Here is a 25,464-nt window from a genome sequence, read left to right on the forward strand (position 1 = left end):
CTGAACGACCCTGGGCGCTTTACATAATCAAAAAAGGCAGAACAGTAAAAGAGAAACCAGCAATATGCATCCAGAAAGGCGAAATAGAGCAGCACAAAATCATACCAAACCAAATCTTAAAGGGGGTCACCCACCACCGTCTCCCAAGGCCTGGGGAAATCCTCAGGGTTTTCAATTCATTAACAGAACATCATTATTTAACACAACGTATTAAAGTTTTCTCTACAAATATCGCTTTGAATGGATGTTCAAAATGTTTATATTTGTCCTCAAGACCACATACATATTTAATTTGTATCCCCTGTGAGGTGGGTTGGGTGAGAGAGAGCGACTGGCCCAAGGTCACCCAGCCGGCTTTCATGCCTAAGGCAGGACTAGAACTCACAGACTCCCAGTTTCTAGCCCAGCACCTTAACCACTAGGCCAAACTGGTATCACCCAAACACCATTTTTATTAATTTAAGGGGGGGATTCATCAGCAGCATCTGTGTGGGACGTCAACATGGCCAAGGGGGTGGATGGGGCGTCACAACGCAAGCACTGCCCCTTTGGAACATGCATCAACACATGTACAAAAGGGGTTGGGTGCGTCACAATGCATCCTCCACCAACCTGTTGATTTTGGCCCCCACTCCCAGACACCGCTGAGATTGATTGCGCTATGCTCTTTCTCCCTTACATCATTATGGGAATGGAAATATCATGATACTGACCCTCGGTGCCCATGGTAAGTTTCTTACAAGCCGGCAAGGCTGGCTGGGGAATTCTGGGCGTTGAAGTCCACCCATCTTAAAGCTGCCAAGGTTGAGAAAGACTGATATAGACCATTGTTGTTGGGGAGTCGCTCCAGAGCAGGAATCAGTCAGAGGCATGACAAGAATCTCAAGGCAGAGAACTCTCTCTTGTAGAGAGCTTTTCTGGGGTGGCACACCACTTGCAGATGCCCTCCACAGAAAGACTCAACTAGCACCCACATTAGCATCGTTTTGCCATCAGGTGAAGACCTTTTTATTTTCCCAGGCTTTTAAATAACATTTTGTCTCCTAAAATATATATTAATACTGTTTTAGAGTCCTTGGTGCTCTCTGAGCCTGGTTGTTTGCTTGCAGACATTTTATTACCCGACTAGGTGACATCATCAATACCGAATTGTTTGCTTGCAATGCACTGATGATGTTACCTAGTCAGGTAATGAAGCATCTGCAAGCAAACAACCAAGCTCAGAGAGCACCAAGGACTCCACAGTTCAACCCTGAGCTACAGATATTCTCGTCTGTTGGATATTGTTTTAGAATTTGATGACTGCCTTGCTGCTGCCTAGTAGACACGGCAGAACTGTGTTGTCTATGGTGGTAAAAAGTCAGGAATCTGGTAGCACCTTTTCTAATAACTTTTATTAAAAGCTGTAAGTTTCCATGAGCTGCTAAGGTGTTTCCAGATCCCTAATTTGCATGATGTCCTTACAGGTAGTCCTCCTTTAGCGACTGTTTGTAGTTATGATGGTGATAAAAGGGTAACTTTATGACCAGTCCTTACATTTAAGACCTTTGCAGGTCTGTAAAGCAAAGGAAAGCTGAAATAAGATTGGAAGCACAGTCGGTTTCACTTAGTGACCACTTTGCTTAACGACCATGTTGCTGGTCCCAACTGTGGTTGCTAAATGAGGACTACTTGTATTTTGTCCCTTTACTTGATTTTATTGGACATATTTTAACTGAAATGGTATTATTTCTTTTTTTTTTTGGTGTGTTTACTGTAAACCACCCACAAAACTTAGGCTATTGGGTGGCTTAACATTTTTAATACAGAAATAAATAAATTTGTGCTGAGTCCCTTTGTCAACAGATGTTGAACACTCCAATTGCCATCCCCAAAGAAAGGAATCACCCACAAGCACCACAATCAGAACAAGAAGGCAGTCTCTTCCAAGCGTCAAGAGTTTGGGCTGGTCCTTTGCAACTGTCCAGACCCCAAATAGGATGAAAATAGTCCTCTCAAAGCCGGGCAAACCAAGAATGGTGACTCATAAAGGGAAGCATAAGAGAACCTCCTGCACGGATCCATTCCTTCAGCTCCCTTTTTTCCTGACTCTATGGCATGAGTTCTGTCTACTCTAACCAGATTTTGTAGAGCCCAGTTCCAGACAGATAGCAGCCATGGGATTTTTTTGGAGAATATGCTAGTTTTTAATTTTCTGGGTATACGTTTTTTAAATATCTAATGATCTCTGCAAAATCTATTTTGCACGTTCTATAACCTTCCCCAAGTGTGTTGAACTACATCTCCTATCTATCACCGCCAGCCAGCCATACTGGCTGAGGACGATGGTCCTGCGATCCAACGTTTTTTGGGGGGGGGCATCCGAGAAAAACGGCGTGGTCATTACAAGGAAAGGAAAAAAATTAAGGCCCTCCAAACACACAGCTATCCAACGCCATGCCGATAATGTTAGATAAGGCCTTTATATATTTATATAAGATAAGCTCTTCCTTCCACGCAGGCCGGCACCTGGACTTTCAGTCTCTCGGCTGCTTCTCTGTTCTCCCATCATCATCCGCTAAAATGTCTGTTGCAATTAAGTTAATAGGCTAGGCAGGGCTCTGGCGGAGCGAAGAGGGGAAAAGGAGGAGGTTCCTTTAAATCAAGAGAGAGCGAATTCGAGCGAGAGCGAAGAAAAGAAGCGGAACTGACTTTAGCAAGAGTTCGGCTAGGGAGTGTCTCCAAAGAGCCCAAAACGTCCCCTTCAGTTAACGGGACGCTCCGGCTCCACCCCTCTCTCTGTCTCGGAGCTATCGAAGGCGCTAGAGCTGTGCGAGGAAAGGAAAAAGGATCGGGCGCGAGTTTGTAACGTTACCTTCACCCCCGAGACTTCCCTTCCTAGGAACTGGCTTGCTAACGCCTACTGGCCCAAGCGTGGTGTTTCTTCAAAGTCTCAAGAAGAAACACCATCGGTTGCTAACACCTCCCGAATCGGGGTCGAGGAATGTGGAAGAGCAGAAACTGACCATCGGTGGCCATCAGGGAGAAAGGAGAGAGGCGGGAGGGAAAAGAGAAAGGCTCTTTCTAATCCTCAGTTGCAAACAGGAGGAAGGGAAAAATGGTTCGCCTAGCAATATGTCGTGAATTGGGGGCCTGGTCAGCCTTTCAACAGAACTCACAGTTTAGAGATAGGTCTAAATTGGTGTTTTTCAAACTGGGCAAGTTTAAGATGTGTGGACTTCAACTCCCAGGTTTTCCCAGCCAGCATGCTGGCTGGGGAATTCTGGGAGTTGAAGTCCACACAGTTTTAAATTGCCAGTTTCAAAAACTCTGGCCTAAATAATAAAGTATGAGCCTAAAACTCAGTGCGGCTGGATTTAAATCCGGATGACTCGAAAGTAAGCCTTTGTCACTGAGCCTGAGGCTCCTGGCAACTCAACGTTCAACGGGGCTCGGGTGGCAGCAGCATTTGTGGGGGCCCCTATCCAAACAACCTTGGAGCACACTGGGCCACTTGTCAGAAAGTATCAGAGTTGCTGCATCGGGTCTGCAAAAAAGAAGGCTGGCGCTAGGGGGCGGCAAAGAGCTAGAATTGTCTGCATCTTTTTGGCTGCCACCTCTTAGCTGTCTGGGGTTTCGCAGTGCAGGTCTGGCAGCCCTATCCTTTCTGCTACGCTGGTTTTTCGTCGATTCCCTGGTGCTAAATTGTGATGTAAAACTATTCTAAAATCTGAGCCCCTAAAAATCAGGCTCCAGGAACTCCGTGGGAATTCCTAGCAGCCCTAACTGCAATTGGGCAGTAATAAGCATGTTCCCTCGGTAGCCTGCGGTTGTGCAGCACTTAAGCTAAAATGGGGTTGAGTCACTTCTGGTTCAGCGTGTTGTGGGAGCCCAGCGATCCGGTGAAGCTTTAATATGGTTGATTTGCTTTGTTATGTGAATACTGCAAATGGGGTTTTGTTAGCCTGGATTTAGAGCAGCCTTCCTCAACCTTTTGACCCTGGAGGAACCCTTGAAATATTTTTCAGGCCTCGGGGAACCCCTGCACGTTCGGTCTCAAATAGAGGCCAGAAGTTACAAAATTATGGTATTCGTTTCACGTGTAGGCCTGTATATATGCATCAACATTTCTTAAACTAAAAATAACGAAACTTACCTCTTTAATGCGAGGTTGCCCGAACTTAAAATAATTTCTTAAATAAATCCAGATCTCCAAAAGAACCCTTAATGACCTCTCGCGGAACGCTCAAGTGCCACGGAACCCTGGTTGAGAAACCCTGATTTAGAGGGTTAGGGTTAGCACTTGGGGTGCCGTGGGCCTTTAAAGGGATTGAAACGTGCAGATATAGGTGGCGTGTCTCTTGCGGGCGACTGGCTTCCTGCACATTTTTCCTCCGCGAGGAGGAATTGAACGACGCTCCCTTAGCAGGGCAGGACCCAACCCTCTCCTATGGCTGGGTCCTGATTCAGAGGTTAGGAATTTGCATCTGATTGCTATTTTGTCATCCTATGATTTGTCTATCCCTCTCTGTGCACGCCTTAGGCATCGAGGGAGGAGGAGGAGGCCATGCAATCGCTTGTAAAGGGAAATTTACTAATCCAAGCCAGATAAGGGAGGCGGCATTAAAAGCGACGCAATTAAAAAAAGGAAGGAAGAAAAAGAAAGGGGGAGGGAGGAGGCAAGCGAGGAAGAAAAGAAAAAAAAAAGGAGGAAAGATCTGCCTGGAAGATCAAGGGGGACATCGCGCATGGGAAGCGGAGTAGCCCAGCTGGATCAGTGACTGGGTTCCGGGGAAGAAAGGAACCAGCGAGAAGGGAAAATGAGGGTCCTTTCGCCTCCTTCCCTGCAAGGTAAAAGAGCAACCCCGGTAGGAATCCGGCCCTCTCTAGTGCGTTTTTAAAACGCACACACGGCCCTGGATTCTCCAAGCTGGGTGTATGGGTGTGTGTTTCTGCGTCTAGTATTTTGAAATTCGAGCGAATGGAAAACAAAATTGTTGGCGTTTGGGAAGAGAGCTTCATCTTTCCCCCTCCCTTCCCAAAGAAGGGAATGGAGTTGTGCTTTTTGGGGGGGTAGGGGGATATAAATAAATGGCTAAATAAAGTTAATGTGTAATATGCTTTACAGTTGATCGAGATCTGGCATTGCCTCCGCGTGGCTGTTTTTCTTTTAACTGCCCTTGGATTCTAACTTTACTTTAAAAAAAATGGTTATATTTGAAATCGAAGAGGGGGGAGGGTGCGACGGGCAGGGGCGCCTCTCCTTCGTGTGTTGGTGTTTTTTTTCCCCTATTGGGTGCAAATGAGTTCCTTGCTCTCCCTTTCCTGAACAAGCTGGCAACTCCACTCCTCAATTTTGCAATTTAATTTTAAGCTGAGGTGTTTTGTTTTAAGCAAAGATTGTTTAAAAGTACATCTTAAAAAATAATCTAGTTGACTCGCTTCCCCCCCCCATAACATTTGTATGGATCGTTTAGCGACCTTTCCCCCCTGTTTTTGTGTTGGATTGTTCTAGGCAACGTAAGTTGATTTACACACGCATTTACTGAGTCTCGAACGAGCACTTTTTAAAAAAATAAAAATCTGGTTTGGTGGGTCTCGTTGCAAAGGCTGCATTTTATATGTGTAATTTATTGTACAAGCTGTTACAACCCAGAATATTTTGGTCTGTAGGACTGCCCTTATCTTGTACCCTTCTTTTTAACATTCCAGATCTCTCCACCTTAACCTAGAAATAATCTTTGTAAAGATAGCATGCCATTAATAGCATGTTTGTTCAGAAATGTCTCTCATTTGTCTGCTGGGCCTAACTGCCCTAGTAAGTGCGATTATGAGTGTAGATTAAGACAGCATTTTAGGCACTTAACAGCAACAAAGAGACAGGGTATTTCAGTATTCAAGTTGGAGGCACCTTCTGTGCTTGCACCCCTTGTATAATGGTTAAAATGGAATATTTAGCAAAAAAGTGTGTATTGTGGCGTGAGTCTGTGCTCGGAGATTGGGCCAGTTCACCTTCAAGCCCCTTTCTATAATATCTGTTTGGAGACTCAAGGTCAAAGTGGTGAGTGGACTAAATGTGAAAGCGTGCAGGCTGGTGCGTCGGTAGCAAGAGTGAGTTGGGAGATCTGATTGCACTGACTTTTGAGCCACCAGCTGGATCAATATATCATGCAGGGGTGCAGTGGGTATCTTTTGCCTACCTATCTGGGTTGCCTTTTGATTATTTAACCTGGGTGGGGTGGTTTGGGAAATACTGCATTTAAAGGAAAGCACCCTTCAACTTTGTTATAATTACCATCTGCATCCTGTGGCTATGTTTCTCCTGACTGCTGAGCTATCTCTACATTTTGACTTTGCAGGAATTACTAGCTTAATCTCTTTAAAGAAAAAAAGCTGAAAAACACGTTGAGGAGGACTCGGATTTTCCTTTGCAGTTCTGATTCTTTCAGGCTTCTCTCTATTTATCAGATTAAGAGGTAATTTAGGGTGTTTCAGGGCCCTCTGTCTGGAATTTAAGATCACCTGAGTCATTTTTTTGCGAACTAGCAAACAGCCTGAAATGATGCAACGTTGTGTTGCTTCTGCTTGTGATCACTGAGGCCTAGCTTCTTGGATGGACAATGGTTTTGCCCCTGCCAGGGTAACCTTATACTGTTTCTGCTCCCCTACCAAAAGTTAAGACTAGGAGAAGTTAAAAGGTGACCCCAGCTGTTGCAAATCCAACCTGCAGAGTCTTGCCTCTTTGTTCTTCTTATACTGCTCACCAAAGTGTGACAAAATATTGAAAGTGCTTGATGTTAATGAGTATGCAACACCTCCCTACCTCCAACATACTTTTTGAGTTGGAAAAATCTGGTTTGGTCAATGATTGCAATTTTATAAGAGAATGACTAATACCTAGTAGTCAAGGTCACCACCATTGCAAAATTTGGCATGGTGCAAATGCGTGCGTACACATACATAATCTTATAGATAGACACCCACCCAGGCTACAGAGAACATAGGTTGTATACAGGAGTTTATGGACAAATAATAGCTGAATAGCTAGAGGCAGTGAAAAAAGCTGGGCAGTGTTTTTAACCCCAAAATTTCCTAAATGATCAATGTCCACTTACCTCATCTCATTTATCAGTCTCATAAAAATAATATGTAGTTGGTTTATAACTCCCTAATTATAACTGACTGAGGGCTTCCTAACCATATCACATTATTTTTGCTTCATTACAATTCAGGAAGTACATTTTAATTCTTAGCTCTGCGCATCTGCTGTTGCTTGTTCCTCTTACCAAACCTTAAAATTAAATCCACCGCTCAATTCACCATTCTGTGGCACACATCTGCTCCAGCCCATGAGTGTGGTCCATGTGTGAAAGCACATCACCACGTGTAGCTCAAACAGCTCTCGTTCCTAGGCTGAACTTAGATTATGCTTCCCAAATGGGAGGGAGAAATCTGAAAATCTGATTAACGTTATGCTATTAACTTTGTTTGACAGAGAATTCTACCCAAGGAATTAAGAGTCTTAAATTTCAAGTCTGTGCATGGGGAAAACAGAGGCCATGCAAAAAACATTTGGGATCTGCACAGCTTCACATCTTGCCTATGGGGGATTGATTTGCAGCACAGATAATAGAATCTGCTGTGTCTGTTAATTGGCTGTGATATAAATTGCAAAGGTACACCAAAACCCTGACAGAGAAGCATTTCTCCATGCTATCCATTCTGTGCACATAACTTGCTATTTCTGCCTGTCCTGAGGATCTTAATATTTGCATGTAACTAGAAAAATCCCACCAGCTTTTTCTGCTTAGCTAACAAGGGCTTCTGTAAATTGTCCTTTGTTTCACTTTCTGCTGCCTTCCAGATTAATAAAGCAAAAATCTCTCTTGCCCAGAACAGAGCTTTGAGGAGGCCAGCTTCTGAGATTCCAACTCAGCCATTTCTTTTATTTTTTTTCTCTCTCAGACTTTTGACAACTGTAAATACCCTTGTCTACAACTGGAATTGGCTCTAGAGTTTGAAGTGGTGGTAGGTGGAAGTAAAATATTTTGGACAAGCAGGGAACTTCTTCACTTGGTAATGTTTTGGTCTTTAGGAGAAAACACGATGAAGACATTATAATTAATCTTTAATTTCTAGGCATGAATTGCTTAGTTCTTGAGGAGAAGCAAGAGGAGAAGAAGGTACTTTTCTCATGCTTTAATGCATTTGAAATTATCATGTATTTTGAGACAGAGATGGACAATCTGGATTCTTTTTTTCTTTATTACAACCCAAAATTCCACCAATCCAAGCCAGGATCAAGGGGCACACGTTTGCAATCTCTGGTTATATAGTGTGTTGGTCATTTGTGAATTTGGCTATTAATATTTTAGGTAAGCAGTCTAAATTAGATTAGGTAATAAGGAGCAGGCACGACTAAATTCACAAGAACTGAAATACTGATGCTAATTATTTAATTATTAGTTTGCCCACTTTTTTTGCCATTTACCTGTTCAATGATAAAAATTATTAAACTTTTGCAATTTACCTATTCAGATAGATACATAGATAGATAACACTCTTCAAGAAGACTCCCACATGGTTACTTTCCCCATGTTAACAATATTCAACTCTTGAAAATTTCCATAATATGAAAACTCTATCATGGGCAATAGGGGAATAAAAAGCTGCATGCAACAGACATTGTGAATGTAAAATTATTAGTGTTTGTTTCCATATTCTGGGACTTTTTGAAATTTGAAATATTTAAACAGCTCTATGCAAAATTACGTGTAAAACAGACAAAATTGAGAATATATTTCCTTTTTTGACTGAGATTAGTTTATTCTCAGGGAGTTTCTGACTGGTATTCTTTTTTTGAGGCACATTCCGTTGTCATCTTGTAGGTATGGAAGTGCAAGTTTCACACCTTCTCTCTTGAGTATATGAAAACCAGAATGCATAATTTTTGCTCCTTCCTTTGCACGATGCAGCCAAAGAAATTACAGAGTGTGGATGCTATGGGTCTCCTGATTGGTTCCTACTTCCTCTGTCCTGATTACCAGGAAACACACTGAGGCGAGGACTTGGTCTCTAATATTTATTAGTAGTACTTAACAAGAATCCTAACAAACTGAGAAAGCGTGGGAAAACCCAGCCATATAAACCCCAAAGGTTAAGGCGGTCCCGATCTGTGTCTCTTTGAATGGCTGAACAGTTCCTCAGTGCTACGCATGCGCTTGACAGTCTGGGTGAGAGCCCCCTGCTCGCCATCCTTACTCATGACATCCTCTGATGTCATTAAGGCGCTTGCCTTGGTGAGGGTTCCGTGGCAGTTGGGAAGAAAGGGGTGCGGCCCACATGCTTTGGTGGGAGAGGGCCCTTGGCCGGAGGCAGAGAACAGGGTTAGTTGACAGGGCTGTCCGTTAAGTTTAAATTGTGGGGTGGGGGCAGGAGGGGGTGGAGTTTTCAGATCTGTTGAGTTGGTTATAGTGGAAAATAGCTATTCAAAGAGGCAACTTGATGATCCCTGAGAAGCATCTTCTCAGTTGTGGCTACTGGCAGCCGGTTCTCCTCCACCTCCATGAATTGATCTATTGAGCTGTTGGAACTGGTGGTCCCCTTCTATCAAATGTCACCCTTGGTTACCCTAGCCCTGGGTGGTCTGTACTGACGTTCTGCAGTTTAGCATATTTTGGAGAATTAGGACTGCAAGTTTTCAGAGTTCCCAGTCCAGGCTTCCTAGGAAACTGGGAATTGCCATTTCAACATGGTTGGAAAGAGCCAGGTTGAGGAAGGCTCAACTTCACAGTCAGCAACTCCTGAAGTCTTTTGTGGTACTATACTGGAGAGGTTGTGGGTTGGATCCAGGCCCCTTTTTCATGCAGAGTGGAGGCTCACCTACTAAGCTATGGCCCTTCTCATCCTGTGGCAGTGATGATTTTTTTTTCAAAGTTACATATTTTCAGGCAAACTTTTGACGCATCTCAGAAAGCTAAGCAAAGTCAGATGTGGTTAGTATTTGGATGGGAGACCAACAGTAGATTCCAGAACTATAGGTTAGACTGGAAAGTTGAAAAATATCCCAGAAGAAGGCAACGACAAACTACTTCTGTTTTGTTGCTGAGAGAGCTCCATGGACATACCTGTGGAGTTACCAGAATTCAAGTTTCAGAGAAACTCCTTGATAGAGCCAGGGCAGTGTAGGGTTTCTGGCACTGAACTAGGACTGGGAGAAATGGGACCGGCTCAAGTTCATGCTCAAATATAGGTTATCAATTGATGTCATTGAGATAGTCACTATTTTGCAGTCTATCCTACATCACAGGATTGTTGTTGCAGAGATAAAAATTGAAGGCATAAGCTGCTTTGAGTCTGGCAGTTTCTGTATCTGACTATATCTGGGAGGAGTCCTCTGCCGTCTTCTGGCTGTGCCTCCAACTCTCAGTGAAGATGCCATGCATATTATGAGTGCATTAATTTGAGCAAGTTTGAACGAGCTTGGGGGCTCTTAGCGAAGGCGTGCATGGTCTTGTTTGCAGTTTCTGTCCATGAGAATCTTTATTTCTGTACATTTTCCCCCTCTGTAAAAAGAGCGTTATGTTCTGTGGCATTGTAGCAGATAATGCCAGAATATTATCTTTTCCTAGAGAGATGATGATCCTCCCTGTGGTATTCCTTGTGGGAAGCCTTGGCAGATGTTAGAAAATACAGTAATAAGCTTTGGTCGCCAGGGGCAAGGAATGTCTAGGTGACCCAAATGTAAATTAGAGAAAGTTGTTGTTGCCTTGTCTTTTTCCATCTTTTAGACCATCCGGCTATGAATAGTAATGTGGTTATCCATGGCAAATAGGCTAGTGAGAATTCTTGAGGCATGGTAACTTGACCCTGGTCCACCTTTTGGAAGACCTTAAAAACCTGGCTGTTCCCTCAGGCTTTAGGACCGGGATGCTCATGGAGTCTGGTTTGTGTTTTTGCTCTTTGTGGATTGAAGAGTTGTTTTTTTAACCGCACATATTTTATTGTTTATTTTCTATTGTTTTTATATCAACACTTCAGTTTTTTATTTGTGTTAGCCACCAGGCATTATTTGATTAAGATGGGCAGCCATGCATATTTACATAGTAAATAAATTTATTTGGGCAGATGCTTCATGAAAGATCAGTAGAAATAAAATTGAAAGTGTTGTTTGTGACTGTGTGAATGTGGTCTTTATCTTGAGATACAGAACTAAGGTGGAGGGTTGTTTATAAGCCACAATCATTAGCTGTGGACAGTGTCCTACATCACTGTTCCCTTCTGACCAAAGGCTTTGCTCTTTGCTTCATGGTAAAAGCTGAAAAGCTCTCTCCCACCTTCCTGTTTGTTTTTAAAAAAAGCTGTTCCCCTTTTTCATAATTTCTTCCGCTTTTGTTTATGTGTGCATTATATGTACATTCATGTGTCCATGGGTATGTGATGTTTGTAGTATCTTATCAACAAAGTTTGCTCCAGGTGCAGTCTTCCTTTTTTCCACCCTCCACGTGATTCACATTAAAGCTTCTTGTCCTAATGGGTTCCTCTTGCTCTTGTCTCGCATATCTTCCATCTCTTTATCCACCTTCTTTCTGTCTGTTTATAGACAAGCATTGGAGGAGCTACTGTCAGTAAAACACAGCTTATGAGATTCCTGGCAACAGCCAGATTTGGTATAGTTCCTGACATTTGGACAAATTAGCCTTTGTTAAGAAGTCAAGTTTCTAGCTCTTATTATTCTAATGTTTGTGTGTGCGTTTGTGTTTGCTTTCTTGGACAGGTTTTTCACTGACGCCTAGATGAAGAAGAAGAGGTGGACAACTCACAGTTTGCAGATTGCCCCTACGCCCTTCTTGGATGCAAAGAAACATAGCAGAACAGGATTAAGCTTCAGTTCAGGGTGGCGCAAAGCAACGTGGTTGTTGCGTAGAACGTGGGACCTTGAACTTCAGGATCACGGCTAGTCTTCAAAGCATCATGGGGTTTGAGTAGCTTTTTAAAAGATATTTGTACAAATTTCTTTCCTTTTGGCCAAGAACAATTGACTTGCTGTCCTCCTACTGCTGTGGAAAGGGCCACCTTTTTGAAGTGGTTGATGGTGCCACGGGCTTCTCCCTGACTTACACAACACCGCAGTCTTGTAACCCCTTTTTAAGGCGGTTGCCCTCCCCAGAACACCTGGGGCAGAGGGCATCTCCCAGCATTCCTCACGGCGCTGACCCCGACTGATCGCTACTCCATAGCCCCTGCGCCTTCTGTGCAAAACGTAGGCTCCTCCCCTTTGGAGCGGTGCTCCTCTCCTCGGACTTCCTCTGCCAGGACACTGCCCCCTGCAGGCAGAGCCATGAAGCTGCAGGCTGTCATGGAGAACCTGCAGCGCCAACAGCGTGCCCGGCTGCAGCAGGAGATGGAGGCCCGGCAGCAACAGGATCAGCCACAGGCCAGTCCTCTGCCCCTCCCTGCACCGAATCAGACCACCATGTTGCCAGCCCCTGGCGTTGCAGCGTTGGCCCGTGGCCGCAGCCAGGACCCTCCTCTCTCTGAGGAGGGGGGGGAGCCTGACAGCGCCCGGATCCAGAGGGCACAGATGGCGGCCCTGGCAGCCATGCGAGCAGCTGCAGCTGGCCTCAGACAGTCCTCCAGCCCAGTTGGGTCAGAGGAGAGCCATTCTTCAGAGGAAGAGGAAGAGCTTGTAGGGGAAGAGGAGGAGGAGGAAGAGGAAGAAGAGGAGGAGGAAGAAGATGGCGAATACCCTCGAGAAATGGGCTCGGAAGAAGAGGAGATGTAAGTCTTGTCTGAGGCCCATCCAGCACTTCTTGCTCACTGTGTGAGTGGGAAGAGGCCGTATGTGTCAGTGTCCTCGTAAGGGGTTCAGATGTTTAAGTCATGAAGGCTCATCTTTGTCCAGGTGACCCTACATTGTGCAGGGGCCACAAATGAGTGGGGGGTTGTCAGAAAGTCAAGATCTATGATCTTGATCACATCTATGTGATCAAAACTCTGCCCCTTTGTTTCCGGCGTCATTCATACAACATGTATTAAAAGGGGTGGAGTTTCAATTTATATAACTTTTTTGACACTTCCCCCCTTCCCCTCTCTGCCCATAGAAGCCACCACTCCAGAGCCCTTTCAGGTTTCCTTTTTCTCAGCCAGATTATAATTTTTAATATGACCAAAGCAGGATGTTATTGAATGCACAACTGGACTGTACTTGTCTGAAGGATTTTTAATGTTAGTGAAATGTCCAGTCAAATAAAATCAAATGTAATTTTTGCCCTGGCCCCTCAGCGCTATTTGCCAGATGTCAAGGAGTGGACTTTAGCCTGAATAAAGGTGTGCCTCTCTGCCTGAAACCTAAGGCTTTGTATACTTTGTAGGGACATTGGAATGGAAGGTAGAGGCAGAGCTGTATATGCTACCCTGGAGTTCTTGTGCTAAAACATACAATTTGCAAACTGTCTAGGCTGTGATAGAAAGCCAAGGGCTTGCTTTCTCCCAGATGGTGTCTAATATTGCATTCTCTTCTTTTAACCTTGGATGAGGGAGTAGCCATTTTATACTTCCATAGGAAAAGGTGCAGCCCAAGCATGAGGGATTCTATTGCAAACTAAATAAACTCAAGAGCCTCTCTCTTTTTTTAATGGTTTTTTTTCCCAAGTTAAAAAGGTGTTATTTACCCCCTCCCCCCAAATAGGGTGGGAGAAGTACGTAATAACACATGAACAAGTTGAGTTGTTTTGTAGCTTGAAAATCACATAGAACATTGCAGCATGCTTGGAAAAAAAGATGGTCTCTTGTTTGACTGCTCCTGCTCATGATTTGGTAATTTGGTGTGTTTCTCTGGCAGGCTTCTGTGCTCCTCCCTGGTGGTGTTGGGGTCAGGAGACAATAAAACCAGAGCTCTTAAGGCAAAACCAGTCTGGCTAGTTTTTAATGCCTTGGGCTTTTGATTAAGTTCCTGATTCTCGTTTAAAACAAAAAAAACAAAGGAGGCAAAGGGAGAGGACGCCATTTTTTCAGAATCTTTTGAGGGGAGTGAAGTATGTCTAAATATTCCTTTGTTTACTCAGCAGTCAGATACTTCTACACTCCCAACCTGGTGGCCTTCAGGTGTGTTGGAGTTTGAGTCCCATAACTAGCTGGCTTACCTCTAGGGATGGCCTGTGTAGCATGGGAGGAGGGAATTTCAAACCAGGCTTCATGAAGCATGCCAAGGGCTGTACTCCCAATTTTGGAGTTTTTTTGGTGTTCTTAAGGAATGAAATGGTGTTTAAAGTCTCAGCAGGGCTTAGAGTACCTATTTTCCGCTTCAGCCCCTCAAATCCCCCCCTCCCGGAAATGGTAAAGCAGACCAAGGTTTTTGGCCTCAAGTTAACAATTCAAGTCATAAAAAGGAGGGCTGGGAGGCTGCTCTCTCTGGTCTGTCTATCTTAGCTGCTTTTAAAAAACAAAGCCCCACTCCCAATTCATGCTGTAATTCAGGCATTAGAAGGCCGATCTTTTGTGTAGGGTTGACTATAGGCTAGGATAAACAACTTTTGGGGGCTGAGAGCGTATCTGGAATATTGCACGCCTGTGGTGGCTGCAGTCACATTAAAGCGTGTTAGAGGAAATCTACTCCCAGAATGGCTGCCATGGTGGACATAGTCAGTCCCAAAATAATTATTGGAATGCTGTCTGTCATTTTTGAGAGACTTACTGGGGCCCAAAGGCATTGCTGCAAATAACTATGATGCAAGGCTATGGTGCTTTGCAAGGTGCCACCTTCCTATTTAATTATTTTAAACTAAACATGCCTTTTATTAAAGCCTGGTGGGCATCAGGGAGGAATCTGGAGGCACATTGGAGCCCAAAGTCACCGTTTTGACTTACCCTGCTTTAGGTATTCACATCTTCCTCCTCATAATTCTCTCCCTCCTTCAGGAAGGGCAAGTGGGTTGAAGATTTTGAAGAAGACCTGGGTGAGGAGGAGGAAGAATACGAGGAAGAAGAAGAAATGGTGGAGGAAGGGCTTGGCTCCAGTGCAGTGGCTACATCAAGCCCTGGCACCCCATTTCTCCACAAACAACAGAACCCCCAGCAATACCGAGGAGAATCTTCGAGGCTGGTAGGGGGACAAGAACGGGGCCCTTCTGGGGTTCCCCAGCAAAGCCTGTCACAGCTGCAGCCCCAAGTCCTGGACCATGGAGATTGGACTTACGAAGAACAATTCAAGCAGGTAAGGAGCTGTGAAACGTCTTTCCTTCCTTTCATTAGTCCCTAATTCCTGTCAATGTCACACTTAGCCTGTTGGGAATTCCCTCTGGGACCAAACATGGCAGTCTGGTGTTACAAAGGGTTGTGGAAGAGTTAGGGTTGATTGTGCTCTAGATCAGGAGTCCCAAATCAGCAAGGTAAGCAGACAAAATCTGCAACATGTTCTGTGCAACCCATATTAAATGTATAGTTTGTGTTGCATAATTCCTTCAATTACATTTGCAGTTTTAAGACAGCTTCTGCTAATCACTGCTAGTTTTACAGAGATAAACGAGGTAAAACATTACAAGTCCCATTTCTGCATAAAACAACAGAAATCTTATTCTGTGATTCTGCTGGTCAAGATGTTGCTGGATGTTGCTTTTTTCTTTCCAACCAGTGAGGACTAGAACCTTGTTTCCATTTGTTGTTGGTAGGGGATATTTTTAGGAATTGAATTTATGAGTGAGATAATTGCATTTACCTGTGGCTTCTTGAACTTTTTGTTGGTGGAGGTGGTTAAGATGGGACTGAACAGAAGACACAGATCAAGTTTGCAACTTTGCAATGTGGCATATCCTTTTTCCCCAGTTTGTTTAATTATCCATTGTATGTGCTGAAAAGCTTGGCTTATACCTTTGGAAAATACTAATTGAGAGTGGTGTGATTTGGAGGCATATATCAACTTTTTGTGGGAAAGATCAGCTGTATGAATATTTTCAGGTGGTACAGTTTGGGAAATACTTCTTTAATTTAGGGACAAAAGGCAATAGTGGTGGCATAGTAGAGAGAGACTTACAAAATTATGGCTAGAGTGGAGAACATTGTTAGAGCTTTGGGATCCACCAATTAATTAGTTTCATTTACTCATTTAGAAGACTTGCATATTGTCAATCAGGCAGTGCATGCCCAGGGAGTATACACATTAAAGATATTTCTCACAGAAGAAGAGTACAATAATACAAACATGTTTGAAATGTAGTGGCAGAATATCTAAAATGAGTTAGCAACCATCATAAGTAGGACAGAATTAACTAATTGAACTTCCTCCAGGTATCCTCATGGCTGTCTGCTGGCATATGGGGCTTTAAAATCTGGATGAATTAATGGGGGAGGATACCTTCTCTAGTCCAACATTCTTCAGATGGATGGGAGTTGCAGTTCTGTTGAATAGTACCCAGCCTGAGTGGCCGAAGTTCTTGGTTTAAAAGTTCTAACCATGGCTGTGAATTCTAGGAATTGCTGGCCTTGCTTTGGAGAAGTTGGGAAGAGATATTGTTAATGACTTGTGGTTAATGTAACCTCTGTGTTCAGAGGCAGTCTTCCTTTGAACGTCAGGTGTTGTTAGCTGATGAATGGTGAACTTCCCAGATGCACCCAGGTGGCCATTGTAGAAAGCAGCTTGGTGAATTCTGTGCATATTTATGCATATGTGAGATGCTTACATCAATGATAGTTTCATTTTTGAGCCTTAATTTCCCCTCTCTAATTCTTTTCACGTGTCTGAATCTGAAGGCTGTTAATAAAAGTATTCTGTACGTTTATTTTTATTTATTTATTTGGTATATAGCTGCCCATCTAACACAGATGACTCTAAGCAGGATACTATCCCTATGTTCTGTATCAGAAGTAGAAATTTCTGGGAAGTTTGAAGTAGATCAGCTAAAATTTCTGACCCTTGTTTTTCAGTGTGAACAACACAATTTTTTTTCTTTCCCTCCCTGAAATAATACTGCTGAAAAGAAATATTGGGGTAACTTGAGGTGGGTCTTTGTGTGGAAGGACAGTGAGTTCTTCCTGTTTCTAGTACTGCACACACATGCTTGGGTTCAGAATGGTTTTAACACGTAAATGCAAGTCTTTGGCACCAGGCTCTAAGTGGTAGATCTTGGCACTCTACTACTCCCCCCTCCAAAAAAAAAAAATTACAACAAGCCTGGAAACCTGCCCACTTTTCTTTTATGAGGACTCAAATTAGATTTTCTCATTTTTGTAAACAGAATTCTTTGTCTTCTCTTCTCACCTCCTTTTGGATGCTTTTCCTAAGATAATCTCTTTTTTGATAGAAAGAGAAAACAGATTTTTCCATTTGAAACTCAGCAATATAGAAATCTGCAGAGAAGCTTGTTAGCCTTGAAATATTTCTCCCCAGGCAAAACTGACCAGCATTAGCTGGCCTCTTCCTGGATCCTGCAATAAAAGCTGGACTATTTGGAACAAGTTTGTTCAGGCTTCAGTTCCTTTTTACTTTGCCCTCTGAGCTGAGGTTGAAATAGAGTTGAAACTATTTTTTTTAATGCAGGAACAGACTGGAAAGTCTTACACAGATTCTGCATGTGTTTGTGTGTCTCTGGGTTTTTTTACTCATAAATTCTTAAAATATTATATGTAAAGAGAGCTCTGAATAGCGGCTGTGGGTTTTGTTTAGCCTGGATATGGGGAAAACACACCCCTTTGGGGCAAAAAATAACCTGAGGTACAGCTGTGTTGTGTTCCCCACAACCTTTCTTTTGATTTTGAACACGTGAAAATGCTTATTCTTCATTTTTCCTTGATTTTTTATCAGAAGCAAGTCCTTATGGATATGAGATTAAGCTTGAAAGCAAATAGAAATGCCAAATAAATGCCTAGAATGGTTGTATATCTCTTTGAGTGAAAGGAAGTAAAAGACAGGGCAACTTTTGAAGGAGGAGTTTGACTGTTAATGCTGCTCTTTGAGCTACTGAGAAGTATCCTTTGGGGTGACAGTGTTACAGCCTGCTGAAGCTAAATGTGTTTTGGGGAACACTCTTACTTTATCTAGCAATAAAGTAAGAATGTGTAAGAATTCTTGTGTAAGAATTGCTTGCAAAAGCTGGCTTTTTGCTTTCAATATTGATTTAATTATCTCTGTATAACAGTGGTCAGCAGAACACGTACAGTCACTGAAACTGAGGATTTGTGCCTAAATAAAACCATGCTGTTTTGTAGAATGCTTGTGTGCATGCCTGCCCTTGAATGTGATAGCTTAAATATCAAACGTTACTTTTCACTCCTGTCCCCATGGATTATATTTTGAGCTGAATACATGGTAATTAGGTACCGGTTGTCTTATAACCATATAATAGCAACTCTCTTTTCAACGCAGATAGTACAGACGTTTCATGCTTCTGTTCTTGCTTGGATCTGCTTGCAGTTACAGTATTTCAGTCCCACTGTATGGATGTAGAATCTTTTATTCTTGTTTTTTTTTCTTTTCTCCCTCTGACAGTTGATACAAGGGATATGGTATATAACTAATGGGAAGCCCAATCCAAGAAACAACACATTAATTTAACCGTGCCAGCTTTTCCCATCGCCAAATCTTTTCTCTCCCCGCACCCCCTGCCCCCATTTTCTAAAAAACTTCTTTCCTGCTGCCTCCCTTCCTGCTTTTCTGTTTGATCAGTCTGGACTGGGTATTGAATCAAAAAAGCCTTAAAGCTAATAGAAGGAAATAGTTCTTTGCAAGCTTTCTCCCTAGAGGCAGAGTCTCCTTTGATGTACTAGTTGTAAATACATTGAGAATTTGGGGTGGAAGGGATGATCAGGAGATTCCCCCTCCTTTTTGTCCAAACAGCAGCAGATGGAATCCAGATGGAGAAAGAGGGAGAAAATAGCAGGAGGGGGTAAAAAGATCCATTTTTCAGAAGGTCATAGGAATACTGTGGAATTCTCTAGTTTTTTCTTCAGTATCTGTATTTTTGGAATTTTTAGTTATATTAAAAGAATGCCTTAAAAAAACTATAATTCAGTGATTCCTAAATTGGCCAAGCTTGTGCTAAAAGGGTTGTTTTTGGTGGTGTTTGCCTATAAAAAGGGCTTCCCACTGTGTCTGTGGATGAGTCATAAACTCACAGTGTTGGAAGGGAACCTTAGCCTGGAGTACTCCTAGCATCAGAATCATTGGTCTGCAAGGGTGTTCATCTCTCTTGATGGGAGGTAATTTTGCCCTGTTGTGCATTAAGTGCAATCACTCAGTTGCTCCTGAATCATTCAGTTATTCTCAGAGACTCTGACAGTCACTTTGTAGGTTGAGAGCAATTATGTTCCCCAAGCAGCAAATCATATTGAGCATGACTCCATCACTCAAGATGCAGCAGAACTCCCCACTTTTGGGAAGGCAGACTCCCACATGTTCTAAAAGGCAAATAATTTTACATCATAAGTGTGATTCTATATATAAAAAAGAGAAAATCAGGATAATGCTATCTGGTTCTGTTGGTACGGAAGTAGGACATCATTTCCAGAATCTTGCAATCTGTGGAGAGAAATAGTTGGAGAGAAAGACAAAAAAGGTAAAGATAAGACTGTGAAGGGTTAATATGCTTAAATGCAATTTGCATACTTACCTGAGGTTGGCATAATATGCACTGCAGAGAATGGCCCTTTTTGAATGCAAGCAAGACCCTGAACCTATGGTTGCAGACCCCATATTTAGATAAGTTTCCTTTACAAAATTCAGAGGGTGTTACAATAAAAACCCACATCAGTAATGCAGTGAAATTATATAAAATAGAATGGGAAAAATGTCAAAGTGTTGCCCTATTCCCCCCATTTTTTAAAAAAGTAATTTAAGTAACAATGACATGGGAAGAGAGACAAAAATGGAGATAGAATAATCATGTCTTCATTCCATTTGCCAAAACAAAGGTCTTCAGCTTCGTATATCTAGGCAAAAGTTATATATGGTGCATGCGCATGCATTTGTTGCATGCACACACAGTTGTCTCTCTTGATTTGCACTTTGACTATTTGTAGCTGATATGCTTGTTCTCTGCTAATGAAAGGCCCTTTTTCTAGGCAGCCCTTTCACTCCTTCTAAGCTCTTCTTGTTCCCTGGGCCTGTGTAAGGAGGAGGGGATTGTTGTCCCCCTTTTGCTGCCTTTGTGGTTCGTTCTTCATTAGCTTAGTGCGCTCCAAGATGTTGGAGATGTTGTCCTATTTCCTGAATTCTCAGCTTCACCTTCACCCTCCTCCAAGTAAAGAGAGCTAAACCTGTGTTCTGTTGCATTCCCCTTCCATCCAACACAAGAAAGAATCCTTCCTTCCTTCCTTCCTTCCTTCCTTCCTTCCTTCCTTCCTTCCATCCATCCATCCATCCATCCATCCATCCATCCATCCATCTGCAACATTCTGTTCTTTCTTAGTTTCCCTCAAGCTTTAGGCTATGGGTGAACAAGGGGTTAGGGTTAGGGTTGCACCAGGCTGCAATTATGAACTGTTTTTAACTTGTTGTTTTCTTGTGATTGTAAACTGTTTTCAGATATTTTGTAGGAAGCCATATGGTAAAATAAACTAATAAACATTGCACTGAGGCTCTTTTAAATGGAAGACCCTTAGTTGCCTTAGTCTAGGCATTCTTCCTTTCCCACTACAAGCCAACTTTCCTGCCTCTGTCACCTCCACAAGGCGAAGCTCTGCTCCTAGGAACTTTGCTTGTGTCTTGAAAGTCAGGGTTAAGAAGTCACTCTGTATCTTTGCCAAGGCCTTCTGCCCGGGACAGCCCCTGTGGTAGCTTGGCAAGTCCTGTCTCATGTATCCTGTTAGCCCCGTCTTGTTTACATTCCTGTGTTCCTTTTTTTCCCAGGCATCTGCTTGACAAGGCTGTAGCCTATCAGCAGGGCTTGGAGAGCATTCAGAAAGAAAGAAAGGAAGGGAAGGGGGGGGGAAAAGTTTGTTGGAAGAGGGCCGACTGGAACTCGCTGCCAGATGCTTAACCGAGCAAACCCCTGGCAGGGATCCAAAGGTGAACACCGCATGCTTGTCTCTTCCCTCCCTCTGACATATGTTGGGAAAGGCTTTTCTCAGAGCAGGCCAGCCAGCAGTTCTTGGTGTGTTTCTCTTTCATGTTGTTCAGTGGCTCTGGCAAAAGCTTCATGCGTTCCAGAGCAGATTCATGGAGTCCTAGAGTTGAAAGGGACCTGCTCTTGCACAGTGTAGGAAACCAAATCAAAGTGTCCCTAACAGAAGGTTGACCAGCCTTTGCTTGAACATACCCAGTGAAGAGAACTCCCCACCTCTCCTGATAATCCATTCTACTGTCCTGTGGCTTTTACTGTTAGGAAGTTTTTCCTAAATTCAACCGGAACTGCCATTCTGTGATTTAAGACCATTATTCTGTGTCTTGCACTCTGGGATAGTAGAGAGCAGATTGTGGCCCCCTTCTGTGTGGTAGCACTTTTCAAGTACCCAAAGGATAGCATCTTCAGTTCCCTCAATCTCTGGTCATAAGACTTAATGTCTAATTTCCTGGTCATCTGTATTGCTTTTATTTTGAATCTACTCCAGTTTGTCTGAATCTTGCTTAAAGTTTTTGCTTCTCCTATGTCTGTGGGAGGTATGTGTGTGCGTGTGTGCGTGCATAGTGTTCTAGCTTGGTGTGACCATGTTCCTATTGATTCATTTTCCAATTCATTATTTCTGGAAAGGAAAAGGAATGATTTGACAGAGTTGAAGTTTGGGACACGGGGGGAAAGTTTACCTTAGTAAAGAACAAGTGACAGTCTCTTTAAGGCAGGATGTATGAAATTCTGATGCAGAGGAGAGCTGATGTGTCCCACCATTCAGTCATCCAGTTGCCACCCCTGATCGACAATGACTGAGTGCCCAGATAGGCCAGTCATCCAGACACCCTGCCCTGTCCTCAGTTTGTCTAAAGGTGAGTTCATCACTGAGCTGTTGATACTGATGCCTTGAGTCTGAATGGGAAGCAAGTGATTCCAGTCTGAATTGGTCACTCTTGTAGTCTCCAGCCAGTGCAAAAGGCCGTCAGAGCTCTGTGTAGACAAAGTGGCAGGAGAAAGATAAAATTGTTTTCATGCCATGATTGCTCTTGCCCCACCTTCCCCAACCTAGCATTCTTAGGGACTTCAGTTCCCATTGTTCCCAGCCAGCAAGGACTATACTGGGTTGATGACAGTTGGAGTCCTGTATTGAGTCAAGTTTATTTCTTTCTGTTGAGGCTTTAGTCACCATTGTCTTCCTAGCCATTTTATTGTAAATGGCTTCCCTAAAATTTATGGCGCAACCTTGGGTCCTTAGAGAGAGGTGTTCAAAAGAGATCTTGTTAATGGTCTGGGCCATTCACATTGTAGGCATGTGCCAACAATTTGGCATTATAATATAGTATAAAAGCAACAATAATTTGTTAGTTTTACACAGGGTTAAAATTGCCTACTTTTGAATAGTGTTGGAATGTGAAAAAAGGACTTCCGAGATCATCACAAAGGCTGATGTGCAGAAAGTCTTCTAAGTATTTGGACTTCCAAGTGTTTTAAGGCTTTATCAGTAACCACCAGCAATGATCAAGAAATGCATCCACGAGACACTGGTAGGGAACCTATGGCCATAGGAATGCTGAACCATAACTATCAGCATCTGGAAGGCTATAGGTTTGTCAGCCCTGGTTATAGCTTAATAAGTGATAGGTAGTGATCCTTGTAACTGGCTCCATCCACATGAATCTACCTTATTCCAGGTCAAATTGTTTATCCCTCTGCTGTGGATGGCAGTAGCTTTTTGGGACCTGGGCAACATGGAGTGTTTTTCCCCATTAGACTAGAGATTGTTTGTTTGTTAATTTATAGCCTGTATTTTCTCAAGGGGGATCTGTAGGACACATTGACTGCATTGTCCACTAAAAGGATAGATGAATTTGAGAATGCTCTACCTGAGAGTCCTTGAAATTCTTCTCATTCTCTTCCATCAAATGCTTTTATTTGTTAGATTTTTATTCTACCTCTTGTTTGGGAGCTCAAGATGGCATATATAGTATTCATTCTTCCCACAACAACAATCCTAGTTTGGGCTGAGAGAGGAGGACTGGCCTAAAGTCACTCTATGAGTTTCCAAGGCTGAGGGTGGACTTGAACTTGTTCTTCCTGCTCCTAGTCCTCAGTACTACATGACTCTGGCTGTTGAGCTGAGAGGGAGAGACTGGCCCAAAGGCCCCCAGGGAGGGGAGACTAGAGCCTGGGCCTAACCTCTCCTAGTCTAGCACCTTCACCATTCTACCACACTGGGAACTTCTATGGCCAAGTGGGGACTAAAACCTGAGTCTCTTTACTATTAGACTAGCACCTTCACTGTTATTCCACCCTGGCTCTTGGGCAAAGAGGGAGGACCTATCCCAAAGTCATCCAAGGACCTTCCATGGCTGAAGGCAGACTAGAACCTGGGTATTCCCACTTTGTCCAACATCTTAACCACTACACCACACTGGCTCTCTTTTAACTGAAGAACCTGAGGATTAAACCCATGACTCTCAGCCTGTGAAACAAGTGCTTTGACACAGATCTGTGAACTTTCCTTCCCAAATTTGTCTGTCCAAATCACCTTATTGGCTGGGAACTCTGGGCTTTCACTCAGGAATACCAAGGATAGGCAGTTGAGCATCTTCTAAACATTTTGTATTACACTTTACATAAACCCATCCCGGGGTATGTATGTGTGTGCATGTGTGTGCACTGGACAAGGATAGTGGAGGGTATAGTCTGGAAGAGAACCATGGTGCTTGTGTCCTGTTTGCACATAAATTATAAGGATGTGCTGTGTGAATACACTGTGCTGGTAATTACTTGACAGTCTTGTGGTGTTTCAGTCCAATTAAGTCATCAGATCTTACCGTGCTTGAGGCTTGTTTTTCTTTCTTTAAAAGGTGTGCGTGTTTGTTTCATAGAAACTGCCAGGGTTAATGGAAAACTTTCAACGGTTGACTTCTGACAGGGCTTCCCCTTTTTTTCTTCTTTCTCCCTTCCCCTCCATCATTCAAAATAGGGGTTCCCACAACAGCCATTTCCTCCTCCTACTTTTCCACTGTACACCTCTGTTTTCTTGTATGACATTTGCATAATGCAGAATTCAACTGGCTTAGCGGGGTTCCTTCTTCTTTCCTGTTCTACCTTTTTTCAGAGAAAATTTCTGTACAGGCCCTTGACAAATGTCGCTCTCTCTCTAGTCTCTTCCAGTTTTGTACATTTTGCCCTCAAATTTGTATCCTCCTAATGCCGCATTAATTGGTGGTGGTGGTGTGTGTATGTGTGTATAAAGTTTTAAAGACAGCATTTGGTTATTTATTTATTTGCAGGGGCTTATCCTGCTCCCATTCAGAGAAACCTTGAGTGACTTACATTCCATTCTTTCAGTAAGAAGATTAAAATAAAAAAGGCAACTAGCAATAGGAAATAAAATAGCTTTATTACCTTAGTTTACAAAAAGGAAGACTGTCCTTTCCAAACTCAAACCCAGCAATCCTTAACTTCACTTCCCCCCTACCCCACCTCCTAATATGTGGTCTCCGGATGTAGCTTTTCAGCATTGCAATCCTGGGGCAGTTTGTCAGTTGGAGGATAGGAGGGGAGGAATAAGCGCCATACAGCGGCTTCTGCCTGATCTCATCCATTAATCACAGAATAATTTGTTTGTTTGTTTAAGTGATTTATATGGCTGCCCAACTCACTCACAGTGACTCCAGGCGGCTTACCAAAATAAGTTTCTTCCTTTTCAGGAGCTGAGATTGCCTCCCTCCCTTGGACCAAGGCAACTAAGTGGTTGGTATTCTTTCTACTGCTAGGGATCTGGGCCAACTTGGCTTTCAATATATTTCTTCAAAATATACACTGAGAAACACATTTTGGTAAAATTCACTGAACAGCTTGCAAGTGATGTTTTAAGAAGTGTGAAACCCACCACACTGTAACAAACTGCTGTGTTGTACATCCCACTGGGAGTCTCAGCTCTGGGCTGTTGCTATCAGAATTTGCAGCTGTCTATTTCCTCCAAAGTTCAGGACGGTTTTCTCCCCACTCCTCCCCAATTATGCAAGATTTGGTGAGATGCTGCAAAACTTTTCTTGCTTGGTGAGTCAGTAAACCTGACAAAGCAGTTTGAGACATGGCCTATACACATTTCCGGTGCAATTTCCTTCCTTCTCTTCCTTCCTCCTCCTCCTTCTATGCCCCCCCACCTTAAAGCTGCTGCAATATTTCCCAGCAATGAAATCTTTTGTTGTAATTGTATACTGGAAAGAGTTGATTGGGTGTCTTTGTTAGATTTGGCCCCAAATGGCAAAAGCCATTTGGTGGGGAAAATGCTGTCAATGTGCTATGCTCACATGCTCCAGACCTGAAAAGAGATGTAGTCAGGCATTTTAGATTGGGGGAAAGCAAACCTGAAATTAAGTGTAGGAAGAGAGATGGTAAAAATAAAGTGTTTAGAAAGTGAACTTCCCTTTCT

At 43.1% G+C, this 25,464-nt stretch overlaps 1 protein-coding gene across 2 annotated transcripts in view; it reads left to right on the plus strand.

The window, feature by feature from the left end:
• The first annotated feature begins 4,448 nt into the window (after positions 1 to 4,448).
• Positions 4,449 to 25,464, plus strand: part of ARID3A (AT-rich interaction domain 3A) — a 354,333-nt gene continuing 333,317 nt past the window's right edge. For both annotated transcript variants that reach the window (XR_010066962.1, XM_063290744.1), the window contains exons 1-3: positions 4,449 to 4,830; positions 11,756 to 12,759; positions 14,899 to 15,193. Coding sequence is in view for 1 of the 2 variants with exons in the window: in XM_063290744.1 (XP_063146814.1) it covers positions 12,320 to 12,759; positions 14,899 to 15,193 (735 nt within the window). In the remaining variant the exon portion in view is untranslated. The remainder of the gene's footprint in view (positions 4,831 to 11,755; positions 12,760 to 14,898; positions 15,194 to 25,464) is intronic.

This window comes from Candoia aspera, chromosome 1, assembly GCF_035149785.1.
Source record: "Candoia aspera isolate rCanAsp1 chromosome 1, rCanAsp1.hap2, whole genome shotgun sequence".
Lineage (NCBI taxonomy): Eukaryota > Metazoa > Chordata > Lepidosauria > Squamata > Boidae > Candoia > Candoia aspera.